The sequence below is a fragment of the Anguilla anguilla genome, chromosome 7 (assembly GCF_013347855.1).
Source record: "Anguilla anguilla isolate fAngAng1 chromosome 7, fAngAng1.pri, whole genome shotgun sequence".
Classification (NCBI taxonomy): domain Eukaryota; kingdom Metazoa; phylum Chordata; class Actinopteri; order Anguilliformes; family Anguillidae; genus Anguilla; species Anguilla anguilla.
Window position 1 is genome coordinate 30,073,783 of NC_049207.1, and position 14,763 is coordinate 30,088,545.

The 14,763-nt window shown below is 43.7% G+C and overlaps 1 protein-coding gene across 1 annotated transcript in view; it reads right to left on the reverse strand.

Moving 5' to 3' along the window:
* Positions 1-14,763, reverse strand: part of eea1 (early endosome antigen 1) — a 273,538-nt gene that overhangs the window by 128,649 nt on the left and 130,126 nt on the right. The window contains exon 9 of the mRNA XM_035426231.1: positions 6,281-6,436. Within this exon, the coding sequence (XP_035282122.1) occupies positions 6,281-6,436 (156 nt within the window). The remainder of the gene's footprint in view (positions 1-6,280; positions 6,437-14,763) is intronic.

Genomic DNA, 14,763 nt, shown 5'->3' on the forward strand with positions numbered 1-14,763 from the left:
CTGGACCTGGTCGGACCCCTGCCAAAGTCAGCCCGGGGACACAACTACATCCTGGTCATCCTGGACTATGCCACGCGCTATCCAGAAGCCGTGCCGCTCCGTGTCGCCACCTCCAAGGCCATTGCTCGCGAGCTGGTGCACCTCGTCAGCCGGGTCGGCATACCAAAGGAAATCCTTACGGACCAGGGCACTCCGTTTATGTCCAAGGTAATGGCAGACACATGTCACCTGCTGCGAGTACAACATCTCCGTACGTCGGTGTATCACCCGCAAACGGATGGGCTGGTCGAGCGGTTCAACCAGACGTTGAAGCGGATGCTCCGGAAGATAGTCGCTGCTGACGGCAAGGACTGGGACCAGGTCCTGCCGTATGTGCTCTTTGCCATTCGGGAGGTGCCCCAGGCTTCCACTGGCTTCTCCCCTTTTGAGCTGCTGTATGGGCGGCGGCCGAGGGGACTCCTGGACCTCGCTAAAGAAGCCTGGGAGGAACAGCCATCACCGCACCGGAGCCTGGTCGAGCACGTGGAGGAGATGCGCACCCGAATATCAAGTGTCATGCCAGTGGTAAGAGAGCACATGGTGGAAGCTCAACGTGCCCAGCAGCGGACATATAACCGGCCCGCTCAACCCCGAGAGTTCCGGCCAGGCGACCGTGTCCTTCTGCTGGTACCCACTCCTGAAAACAAGTTTCTCGCCACATGGCAGGGACCCTATACTATCAAGGAGCGACTGGGACCAGTGAACTACCGCGTAGACCAGCCCGGACGCCGGAAACCGCAGCAGGTGTACCATGTGAATCTGCTCAAGAGGTGGGTAGAGGGTCCTGCAGCAGCAACGGCGGCGATGTTCACCACAGAAGAAACAACCCCTGCGCCCCGGGAGACTGTGCGATATGGTGCTGACCTGAGCCCCCGCCAGGTCCAAGAGGTGAGAGAACTAGTTGACCAAAATCGTGATGTGTTCTCCCCTCTCCCAGGTCGTACCACCTTAATGGAGCACCATATTCGTACACCGGAGCGCACTGTGGTGAACATACGCCCATATCGGATCCCGGAGGCACGGAAAGCGGCCGTCGTGGAGGAGATTGAGAGGATGAGAGCAATGGGAGTCATTGAGGAGGCCTGCAGCCCTTGGTCGAGCCCCATAGTCCTCGTGCCCAAACCCGATGGCTCCCTGCGCTTCTGTAACGATTTCAGACGCCTCAATGCTGTGTCCGACTTCGACGCATACCCCATGGCCCGGGCGGATGAGCTACTCGAGCGACTGGGTGAGTCCCGCTTTATTACAACACTGGACCTAACCAAAGGTTATTGGCAGGTCCCCCTCACCCAGTCAGCCAAGGAGAAGACTGCCTTCACCAGCCCGGTGGGCCAGTTCCAGTATCGGGTCCTGCCGTTCGGGCTCCATGGGGCCCCCGCAACGTTCCAGCGCTTGATGGACATCGTACTCCGGCCACACCAGCGCTATGCAGCAGCCTACCTGGACGATGTGGTAATTCACTCCGGCACCTGGGCCGACCACCTGAGTCACGTCCAGGCTGTTTTGGGGGCGCTGCGACAAGCTGGCCTCACCGCCAATCCCGCCAAGTGCTGCATAGCGCAAAACGAGGCACAGTATCTGGGCTACACCATCGGTCGGGGCCTGCTCAAGCCCCAAGAGAAGAAGGTGCAGGCCGTGAAGAACTGGCCCCGGCCTACCACCAAGACCCAGGTACGTGCCTTCCTGGGGCTGGCCGGGTACTACCGGCGTTTTATCCCTCATTTCTCCTCCACAGCCGCACCCTTATCCGACCTCACCCGAAAAGGGTCTCCGGAGAAACTGCTGTGGGGCCCTGAGCAGGAGAGGGCATTCCAGGACCTGAAGGCCGCCCTGTGCTCGGACCCGGTCCTCCATACCCCGGACTTCGACCGGCCCTTCCTGGTCCAAACAGACGCGTCGGAGACGGGGGTGGGCGCGGTTCTGTCCCAGGTACACGGCGATGAGGAGCACCCCGTGTTATTTCTGAGCCGTAAGCTCCGCCCGAGTGAATCGCGGTATGCGGCTGTTGAGCGCGAGGCCCTTGCCATTAAATGGGCCCTCTCAGCACTCCAGTACTACCTGCTCGGGCGGAAGTTTACTCTGGTTACAGATCACGCGCCCCTCCAGTGGATGGCCCGGGAGAAGAACGCCAATGCCAGGGTGACCCGCTGGTTCCTGGCACTCCAGCCCTTCAACTTTGAAGTGGTCCACCGTCCAGGAAGGCTCCATGGGAACGCTGACGCCCTGTCCCGCCTGCACGCGCTCTGGGCGGCCGCAGCCAGCACTGGTGGCGGTTCGCTTAGGGGGGAGGAATGTGGCGTGGATCGGGGCATGGCTCCACAGTGCCCCTCCCAGCCTTATAGGCATCAGCCGAAACCTGCCACCAGGCCGCCTTTTCAGGACCTAGGACAGCGCCCAACTAGGAAGCCCAGCCACAGGACCCTGGAGAGCGGCAGAGTGAACATTCCTCAACTCCCTCATTGGCAGGCAGCACACCTGCAGTCAATGAGGCAACACAGCTGCCGCCACTCCAGGGAGATGGCTGGGGGCTCAAAAGGAGGCCGTTTGTCTCCCTTGAGGAGAGGGGTTTTGGGCGGCCGGAGAGCGGTGAAACCTGTAAATAACTTTGTTCCTATTTTTGCAGAATCCGGCGGAGACACAGGACAACATCCCTCTTCCTGCGTTGAAGAGGGATCCCCCCAGCGGTCTCCCGGACACCGTTATTTATAGTTTTGTTCGCTTTACTTTAAGTTAATTTCCGACAGGAGATTTTTGGTGTTGAGTTTGGTTTTGAGTTGTATAGATACTTTTGGTTAATAAAAGGCCCTGTTGGGCTATTTTTCCCCAAACCTCCGGTCTGTGCATTTCTGTGCCGCCCCGCCTGCACCGTCACGCCCCGTGCGGTGCCACAATATATATATATATATATATATATATATATATATAGCCTATTTACCGTCATTGTTGTATTATACCAGTGTGTTTTCGCGCGTTTGTAGATAAACTAAAATACTGTCAATAAAAACGGTTTAGCTATTTCTCAGCATAACAACGAATTCAAAGACTAAACAAACTCACCCGATATTGTCTTCAAATGGATCCATGCCAAAGAAAGTAATTATTCATCCTCTCAAAAAGCTTTTACTAACAAACTTTTAGTAGCATGCACTCTGGCACTGTCTTCCATTGCTTCCCCGACCCTCCCCTAAAACCTAGTATATGGCTGGACCTAACACACGGGACCCGGCCAGCCAATGGTGTAACGTCATAACTCGGCTGACCAATGGTGTAACTTCATCACTCAGTCAGTCAGTCACAGACATTTGCATCTGTAGAGCTGGCCCTGCTGTTGCGGTCCAGCCAAAAAAAGAGAGTGCTGACTCTGGCAGCCCTGCAGGGCTATGCACAATTGACTCAGGGATGGCATGACTACAGCACCTCATCACTCACTCTCACCCTCCACTGGCTGATTTGGTGGCCACAAGTCCACCTGTTGCAGTAAACATGAAGTGTTCTCCAACTTACAACCGTGGTGTGATAAGAAGTGGTGGTGACCACACCTGTTTCAGAAGAGTGCATATGCTTTTCTGCACTATCCAAAATTGATAGTGGGGTTTCAGCAATAAATGCTGATTAATATGAGTGGGCATGTAAAGCAACAGTGTAATTCTTTACCTACAAAAGTATCAGCAGTCTCATTCCACAGATAATTTCATTCTTAAAGAGGAATTTCACCAAAAATTGTTTTTTCGTTTGTAGAAGAGTAGCAGTCCTCCTGATTAAAATGAGATCTATCCCAACTCTCTACCTGCAGTAAGTGCAGCGATAGCCGCAAACTACTGCACACGCTCCAGGTACCTGCTTTACTATAGACTACAATGGGTAAGTGCTTACAGTCTATGGGTGGGTGTCAGAAAACATCAGTCACAGGTCGCTACTCCTACTAAATAAAAATGTAGGAGCTGGGTGTTACTACTTAGACTGGAAGCCCTTTCTTTGACAGAGAGTAACGTTACTCTCTAGTGGCAAGTTAGCCACTAAAGAAAATCAATATTTATGTATTCACTTCAGTTTACTTTCCTGCTTAAATTCTACTAAAAAGTAAATACTGCTTTGGTGTAGTGTGGCAAACTAGGGTTTAACGCAACTACTATTTGAATAACAGATTTATGCAGTTGACTCCAAGCAGGCTATTTCAGACACGGACACAACTTGTGTAATATTTGGTTGTCATAATAAATCCAGCAAGAAAGAGAATGGGGGAGAGGATACAAAGGCATTAAAGCAGGAAAGGAGATCCATCATTGCATTCCCACATTGGAGAGCTGATATGAATATTCTCCATATCTACATGTGAATTAATTATCTGACAAAAATAAAACGTTTTTCTCTTGTTCATTCATTCTTGCTTTTTGTTGCTTTCCTAAATAACACATTAACAGCGAAATGCACATGACCTGCTTGACTTAGTGGAATAAAGGCAGTAGTAGTCCATGCGGTTCTGAGAAATCCATTTTCCGTATTACCAGTTCTACTGACAGTTAACAACAAAATATTACCAATGCAGGGTTTTTAGTCACTTCACATTACACTTATTACCTCAACTGGTACTGCCAATTTACTGGAAGCATGGACTTAAATGTTTTCAGTAAACAGTTTGTCAAGTCTCTGTGTTAGTGGGTGACTAACAGAGACGTACTGAGTAACTGTTGTTTTGCAGTGTAATTCCCGTTTACATTGGGTGTCATGAGTCTAAGCCAGATGTAAAATGTTTCTTCAAAATATTTTAGTGAAAAGATGATGCCTGCAATGATTCTTTGATGTATATATGTATCTCATAAAAAACACATTTTCAACGTACAAAAATGCCAAGTTACTCACACATACAAGACATACACCGTCTATAACTCATTCATTCAGACTGCCAAAATCCAGGCCTGCCATTAAAAGTATTGATATCAAAATGACGCCAAGTTACGGTACTACAAACAATATAGGCTATCTCGCCTCGCCGAAATTAAATAAAATGTATTCCAAAGCAATGTATTCCGTTGTCTGTTATTTCGTGGAGATGCACTTTTAGTGTTTGTAAGGTTTATAAGGCATTTTGATAGGCTTATCTGCAGGTAGGAATCCTCTTTGCTGTTTTGCTAAGCTAGAACCGGAAAACTTGATAGTGGAGAATAGGAGCAGACGCATATGTCCCAGCAGGCTTTGCATATGAGAAAATAACAACAGTGTGAGATAAATTAGGAGAAATGATGAAATTGCGTAGTTGAAACAATGTGTTTAGCAGAATGGGCATGCAGGTGAAGGTTGACATGATCACAGACTATAGTGCGAAGTAAATGAAGTGACCATGAGCGAGCTTTGTTTCCTTATCGAACGGTATATAACAGTCCGTATAAAGCATTGATCGTTAAAGTGGAGGGTTAAGTAATGTGTGAAATCTATTGCACTGATATGCTTTTGTCATGTTCAGTACTAGTAGTTATAATTATGAGTGAGTCATGAATTTAAATGTAATGTTTTAATGGGGAGTTGCAGAACGTACATACGTAGTAATTGTTTGTATGTGGCTAGATAGAGAACAGGGCGAGGAAACATGAATGTAGAAACGTGGCGTTTGCTGATAAGAAGGTTTTGTAGGGTAGCCAAGTGAAGAAATATAGTTAGTAGAAATGGCACAGTGGTGAACTGGTGTAACTTTGTAATAAAAGGAATACATTTGCCGTCATTAAATGCATATGGGTGGCCGTGAGTAAGAAGAAGAAGAAGAAAGAGAAGAAGAAGAAGGAGGAGAAAACGCAAAATCCCCTTAGTTTGGGGCTTTATTGTGTGGACATGTGAAGTTGTTTATGAAATCTGTCTGTTGAAATGGGGTCAGAATGTACAGAATTTGTTTTTAAGGGCTGAGTGTCTGTGGCTGTTGTGGTTATTTCTGTGGGGAACCCTGAAAAGTGCCAAAATCTCGGTGCTGCATAGGTATGGGGCATGCCCCCACCAAGGCGTAACTTGGCGGGATGGCATACCCAGAAAATAAAGAATTAACATTTAACATCCATGTGTACCATGATTATGTTCAAATGCACAACTTTTCTAGTGTCTAGTGTAAAAACTTAACTGCATGCAGTTACTGTCCACGTCTACAATACACTATATTAATGTTTCTGACACTAATTTGCAGGCATTTTAGAGCCTGAGAGCCACTAACTGGCCTTCAGACCACCACAGAGAAAGCAGTTCCGTAGTGAGCATTTACCTCAGAGGAAGTGTGTTCAGCTTGCAGCTTCTGGAATTGGATCTTCAGGCGCTCGGACTGCTCCTCTCTCTCGAGAGTCATACTGTCCATCAGGGTCTGCACTTGGACCAGCTCCCGCTTCAGCACCTCCACATCTTCTATCCCAGGCCTTTGCAGCTGAACATAGGAAAGGAGGGGTCACCATCTGACCTGTACCTGTACATTGAATTAACTAATGCCAGACTCACACTACACAATTTACTGGTAGGATTTAGCTGTTCTAGTCAAATTTTGGATGTCACAAACCAATTTTACAAACAGGAGGCTTGTCTTTAAGTGTAAGCAAGTCAGCGACCTGATCAAACCCCAACCTCTGGCAATCTCTCGGACAAGTTCCAGACCTCCTAATGTGTTTAAACTTGTTTCATTTTGTCGGCGCCAAATCTTCACCGCTCTTCTAGCCTGACAGCATTGATGAGATGGAAGTAGGGCTGTGTGATATATCGCAGTGATAATTATCGCGTGCAATAACGGCTGTCGCCACCGTACCGCCTTTCTTTTTGTCTTTTTCTCTTATATTAATTTTACCTGAAGCGATAGCAAACAACCACACTTTTTGGAGGCTGCGTGAAACGCTTTCCGGAGAAAAAACGTCACCTATTGCGTGGCAACTGGTGAGCTGAAAATTGGTGGGGTGCAAAACTTTCCTTTAAACTAATCATTCAAACTGTTTCAATTAATTTTCAGTGATTAACAAGCATGCAAACGATCTGACTAATCAATTGGAAAGTGACACACAGCTTCTTCGCATTGTGTTAGGGAGATTAAATGATAAATGCGATTTAGAAAAATCCGTTTTAATCACTAAGCAGTGGCGGAAACCTCCCCCTTGTGCACATTTTTAATCAACATTATTTGCGGATACATGCACTTCTTTCTCCACACTCGTATTCATGGAAAATATCTGCAATGCGTAGATTGTAAACAATCTTGAAGTGCAGGTTTTGTTTTTGCTGGTTATTCTGAAAGCTAACACGGTAGATAGCAGACTGGTGTATATTGTTTGTTAAGTGCAGACTACTTAGTGATTAAAACAGATTTTTAACAGATAAATTGAATTTATGATTTAATCCCCCTAACACGGTATGAATATGCTGTGTGTTAGGCTACTTGCCATTTGATTAGTCCGATTGTTGGCACGCTTGATAATAAAGGAAAATTAATTAAAACAGGTTGAGATCAATGATTAGTTTAAAGGGAAGTTTTGCGCCCCACCAATTTTCAGCTCACCAGTTGCCGCGACCTTGCTGCTGATTGTCTGTCTTGGCTGTCAACATGCAGTAGGTAACAGCAGTTACGCTTTTCTCCGGAAGCATTTTACACAGCCTCTTTAGTTGTTTAGTAAAGCTTCAGGTATAATTAAAAAGAAGAAGACAAAAGAAAGGTGATTGCATGCGATAATTATCACTGCGATATATTGCCCAGCCCTAGATGGAAGGGAGGTTGGTTGAACTCAGGCAACAACACAATTGCCTGAATGGCAGAATGACAGATATGCAAAACACTTGATAGGGGGCCAAGCACTGAAGGTACATGGCCCTCTAATTATTGTATTGTATTTGTAGGAGTTATTGCAAGGGGCCCAAGCATAAAGTGCTGGAACCATATTGTATTTGTAGGAGTTATTACAGTCACACGGTGATGCTACAGAGCTCAGCAATCATTTTTATTTAACAAATTTATGAAAAATCACAGTTTTTATGTACATATTTCAAACCTGCTACCTAATCTCAGTATGAATATATCCATGAACAATTTGGTTGTTGCCACCTTGAATTGGCAGCCATTTTGTATTTTGATTGTTCGTGTCATTTTATGACTTTCACGTGATCACATGCAAATTAGCAAAAAGGATAGACAGAACCTCCAAACCAGTACTCCTCAAATTTGATGCTGATTGGCCACATGATGTCGCTATAACACTCAACTGAATTTCCCTTCCTGGATCGTGGTCTTGTCGTGGCGGAGGTGCTTGTGAGGTTTTATGATCCCGGAGCTATGTCGTCGGGGGTTTTACATGTCCCCCAGTAGGGTCTCCCAAGGCGAACAGGTCTGGTGTGAGGACACAGACAAACATGATCCAATCGACCCCTATCTATGGTAAACAAATACAAAACTAAGGTTACCGGGACCCATCCCTGTAGCCAGGTCTGGGTGGTTTCCGCAGCCGAGCGCCTGGTGGCTGGGCAGCCTACGTATCCCAGCCCGAAAAGACTATGTGGGAAAACCATATGGACCCACCACCCGCAAGGTTCAGGATTGGGGTTCGGGTGCAATGCCCATCGGGCAGGGGGCAAGAAAAGGGTAGATCCATGTGTCATCTGCCCAGACAATGGAAACTGATTCTTGGCATGTGGAACATTACCTCTCTGGTGGTGGAGCCGGAGCTCGTGTGTGAAGCTGAGAAGTACCAACTAGATATAGTTGGACTCACCTCTACACAGTGTTGGCTCTGGAACCAAACTCCTGAATAGGGGGTGGTCTCTCTCCTACTTGGGAGTTGTTCAGGGTGAGAGGCGCCAGGTGAGAGTGGGGATCCTCACAAGCCCCTGGCTTGTGGCCACTCAGTTGGAGTTTACTGCAGTGGACGAGAGGGTCACCTCAATGCGACTGTGTGGCAGAGAGGAAAACTTTGACTGTTATTTGCGTTTATGCGCCTAATAGCAGTTCAGAGTATTTGGCCTTCTTGGAGAAGGTAGGAGGGGTGCTGGAAAAGGCCCCACCTACTGACTCCATTGTCCTACTGGGAGACTTCAATGCTCACGTTGGCAATGACTGGAAAACTTGGAGGGGGGGGGGTGATTTGGAGGAACGGCCTCTCCTATCTGAACCTGAGTGGTGTTATGTTTAGAGCCCGACCGATGCCAGATTTTTGGGTCCGATGCCGATCCCGATTTTGGAGAGTCCTAGCCCACCGATTACCGATGTTTTGACCGATATTTTATCAAAAAGTGCAACATTTTCAAATCAATTTGGAAAACTTATATTTTATTAAAGTTTCTATATTTAAGAACATTTAACTTATAAGCAAACAAATAAAAATAAAAATAAACACACAAAGAACTTTTTAGATAAAAAAATGTAAAATATGATATTAAATTAGGCTAAATATATATATTAACACCATCTTTAAGTGTGTGAAATCAAAATAACTCCACACCTTGCTTTTACTCCTTTCTTTTCCAGCCATCTATAAAAAATTAATTAAAAAAATCAGTTTTCCAGTTTCAAACATGTATTTTTATGAATATTATTATTATTATTGTTGTTATTAATTTGTTATTATTATTTCTTAGTATCTATTCTCAGTAAATTAATTACGTTTTCTTATTTTATTCCTACTACATGATCTCAAAGAGTAAGACTTTACCTAGCGAGCTTCCCTGTCCATAAGAATTCGGTGGTGAAAATAACTACAATGCGCTCTGACGCGTGACTAGATGACACACTCGCTCGCAATAACGCTAATAATTAGCTATTGACACCGCCTCATTATTTCTTATTATATATTCTCAGTAAGTTACATGAATTATATTTTCTTATCTTATTTCTACTACATGATCTCAAAGAGTAAGACATTATCTAGCGGAGCTAATGAGTGAATAAAGTGTAACGTTAGATGAAATTAAACTGACTGGATGAAATATATGAAAAAAAACTACAATGCGCTTTCGTGCAGGTTACCCGCGCTAACTGTTGGTTGATTCACTTCTCCAACAGCAATCCTTCTCTCATGTTATCACGACAAAGGTAGATAACATGGCTTAAAATGATCCACGTTAGAAGTGTTTTATCGGCGTTTTTACTGTCTGGTTAGCTTGCTACGATGACGTGTGACTAGACAACACACTCGCTTGCAATAACGCGTTGGCTATTGACACAGCATCATATAGTAGCTAATATCATTATCTCAGATTTACAAAAAACAAATGTGTGATGCATTCAATCACCATTTTATGTTGGCTGGTTATTTATTTGAGAATACAGCGATGTCCTCTGGAAATGTAGATCCTATGCTGCTTATGTGCTCACTGCCACTTCATAAAGGCTTGCTAGCCAGCTAGCTTGCTAAAGTGAACCAAATAAGTTAGCTAGCTCGCTCGCTTGATAATGAGGATTGATAAACATAGTGGTCGTATAAACGCATTTAATAAAAAACTTTCACTAAATATACATACCTTTATTGCGGCAATCGAATCTGTGCAGACAAGTCTCGTAGTGGAGAATATTGGATGAGGCACGAGTGACAAACGTCTTATTACAGAAGTAGCGCGTCAGCTGCTGCAGTTCACACTTGTATTAGAGCTCCCTCTACTGGATAATTCTAGTAAATAGCAATTACAACGTTTGAACAGTAAATAATCAATGTTTTTTTTGTTTATTATACTTATTTAAAAATCGGGACACATTGGCTGCATAACTGCCGATCCCGATGTCGCCAAAAAAGTCAAATAATGGCCGATATATCGGCCAAACCGATATATCGGTCGGGCTCTAGTTATGTTATTGGACTTCTATGCTAGTCATGGTTTGTCCATAACAAACACCATGTTTGAACACAAAGATGTTCACAAGTGTACATGGTACCAGAACACCTTGGGCTAAAGGTCGATGATCAACTTTGTAGTTGTTTCATCAGACCTGTGACCATTTGTTTTTGACACTCGGATGACGAGAGGAGCTGAGCTGTCAACTGATCACCATCTGGTGGAGAGTTGAATCAGATGGCAGGGTAAGCTGGCAGACAGACTAGGTAGGCCTAAACATGTAGGGATAGTCTGCCGGGAAAGCCTGGCAGAAGACTCCATCCTGAATAATTTCAACTCTCACATCTAAGAGAGCTTTTCCCGTATCCCGGAGGAGGTTGGGGACATGGAGTCTGAATGGGCCCTGTTCAAAACCTCTATTGTGAAAGCTGCTGCCCGAGGTTGTGGCAAAAGCTGCTCGGTGCATGTCCTGGTGGTAACCCAAGGATGACTCTATACTTTGCTAAAGATAATGACAGGAGATGACAACGTTCTGTAATAATATTGTCCTGACAACAGAGCTAACAATGTGGTCAAAGTTCAATAGGATTCAGGAATGACCACAACAATGACAGAGTCTGTGATAAAACATCCACTGCTCTAGTACAGGGGTTCCCAAACTCAGTCCATGGGTCCCCCCTGTGTATGCTAGTTCTCGTTCCTTCCACAGTTGCAGAATTTTAACAGGCTGTAATTTTTTAATTAGCTGTTTCTCACGTTTATAGGGATTAGTTACCCGCTTAAACCAGATTATTATCTTATTGCGTTATATTGCAAACAATTGCACAAAAAGAGGTAAAACCTCAAATTAAAGACTGAGGTGAATCAATAGGCTCCTAATTGGTGCAAGTGCACCAAATAGATTTCCCCTCAGAAAGATTTTTCGGTACTTAGTTGTTTATTTCTATAAACATACTATACATTTGTATTTGTCATTTTTTGTTGTTAAATGTTGTTAAATGTCCAAGTAACATGAAGCTGACTCTCATTTCGCTGCTTGAGCTGGCCCTCCTCCCTCCCTCTCATAACCGGCGTATGTATCGCAGAGCAGGGAGGACCGTGCCTGAATGTGAACATAATTAGAAGGACAGTCGTGTGACTGTATCAGTGCCAGATAACAAAATATTTTTGCTAGCATTTAGCAAGCATCAAAATTCACCCAAGCTAACGTTAGCGTAGATAGTGAATGAAAACGTTAACTTTTCATTTTTGAAAGAGATGAGTACAGAAAAATTCTTCTTTAAAAAAGAAGGCTTGAAAAGGAGGAGGAAGAAACTGCACCACAGATAGGATGCCATAACATTGCTGTTATAGTAACAGTTACGGTTAACAGTTAGGGTTACTTACTTTAACTGAAATGAATGCAAATCATTGTGTTTAGAAATGAGGGCGTTTTGGATACCAGGAACCAGTGACTTTAAATCCCTTAACTAGCCCATAAAATACTTAGAATTTGTATGTGATTATATTATCCTTCAAATCATTCTGATAGCATAAAGGATTGTCTGTAACCGAGACCATTACTGCAAATATTGTTTTAGTTAGCGTTCCTTTCTGTCGCCGATACATCTTGATTCGAAGTGTCATACAGATGTAATTTTCATCTGGAGACGCAACCAAAGTAAAAATAAATAAATAAATAAAACTGCCCTAACACAAATTATAAATAAATAAATAAGGTCCCTGAACACAAAACGTGAACTGTGTCTGTGCAGCAAAATTTAATAACCTCTTAATAGTTACAATACAATTTAATGAACAGTACGAACAATTCCCCCCCATCATCCCAAACACATACATGGAGTCAACTGCCACAAATAAATTCTGAACCTGTGGGAAACACTGGTGTGGACACCTGGCTACTAAAACTAATCATCTGCAAAATTAATAAAGAATTCAAAGACAAACAAAATGATAATGAGTAAACATGTGTTCAACAACCTAATTGGGAGCCATTTCATGTTTTGATCACATCTCCTTTAAATCCAACCTGTTCAAGTTTTGGAAATATACAAATTGAAAAGTGACCCATTCAGATCACGTGTATCTCATTTTGTGAATTTACCACCCAAGGTCGCACTACAGAACCATTTCAAAACTGCAATCTTGAAATCATTATTATTGAAACACCAAATTTGATATGGACGATATTTGGATAAGGTTTGCAGTCCTTGACAAATTATAAGTTGCTATGATAAATTTTGGCTGAATAAATATGAGTATACAGATAGAACTTAGTTCAAATACACAGACTGAATTATTTTTTACTTTAATTTTAAATTGTATTAATTTACTTATTTTAAAATTGCAAGTAGGCTACAAATACCTACATTGTTGGAGTAGAACTGGGATGCACAAACATTTTCAGCGATGACCCAACGATATAAATCCATGTTTTCGTGACACGAACTGACGCCATTTTCATTAATAACAATTTATAATTAGCCTAATTGTTAAACTGTTGACAATCACCATGTTTTAATACCTAAAAGGTAAATTAAAGGACAAAGTTACTGAAATAAGCAGGCAATCACAGAAAGTATAATCAAATTAACTAAATTTAAGGCTATATCAATCAGTCGCGACCCACATGTGCATATAGCAGCACGTTTACAGTACGTGCATAATTATTAGGCAAGTCGGTATTCTGATCATACATTTTCCGAACTCCAAACCACATCAACCAATATTTACTGAATAGAATCATTTTCAGGTGATATATGTAATTGCTTCATGAGGGAGGGTGTGGCTTAAAGTGATTAACACCTTATATTCAAGTGTGCATAATTATTAGGCAGCTTTTTTACTACAGGTAAAATGGGCCAAAAAAGAGATCTGACACTGAAAAGTAAAAAATTGTAAAATGGCTATCAGAAGGATGCAATATTCTTGAGATTGCCAAACCATTCAGGCATGACCACCGGACAATCAAACGCTTTGTTAATAATAGTCAGTCAGCAGGGTCGCAAAAAACGTGTTCAGAAGAAAATGCGCAAATTAACTGCAAAAGACTTGCAAAGAATTAAACATGAAGCCACCAGGAACCCTTTAGCCTCCAGTGCCACCATCTTCCAGAATTGCAACCTACCAGGAGTCTCCTGAAGTACAAGGTGCCAAGTGCTCGGAGTCATTGCAAAGGTAAGGAAGGCTGAAACACGACCCCCACTTAATAAGAAGCACAAGCTGAAGTGTCAAGATTCGGCCAAGAAATACCTTAAGACTGATTTTTCAGGTTTTATGGACAGATGAGATGAGAGTGACGCTTGATGGACCAGATGGGTTGACTGTCTCTTTAAACAGTCTGGAAGATTCCAGAAATTGATGTAATGACTTTTTAGAAGCTTCTGATTGGCGAACCGTCATAATTTGGAGTTAATTGGGAGTTAATTGGCACCTGTGGCTGTATTTAAGGGCCTACTTTTAAAGCCACAGCCTTTTTGCCCTTGATACCATGGGAAAATCCAAGCAACTCAGCCAAAACCTCGGAAAAAAATTGTGGCCCTCCACAAGTTTGGTTGCTCCTTAGGAGCAATTTCCAAACAACTGAAGGTACCACGAGCATCTGTACAAACAATTGTATGCAAAAATAAAAAATTGGGACCACATACACTGCATCGTTCAGGAAGGAGGCACAAATTAACTCCCAAGGCTGAACGAAGTTTGTTCTGAAAGGTTCAACTGAACCCCAAGACAACAACAAAGGAACTGGTGAAGGAGTTGGAGGCATCAGGTACCAAAGTATCTATATCCACCATTAAGAGAATCCTACATCACCATGGCATGAAAGGCTGTCACGCAAGGAAGAAGCCCCTACTCCAAGAGCGGCATAAAAAACCCAGAATAAAGTTAGCAGGTGATCACCAGGACAAAGACCTAGCCTTTTGGAGGACTGTTCTCTGGTCAGATGAAACAAAAATT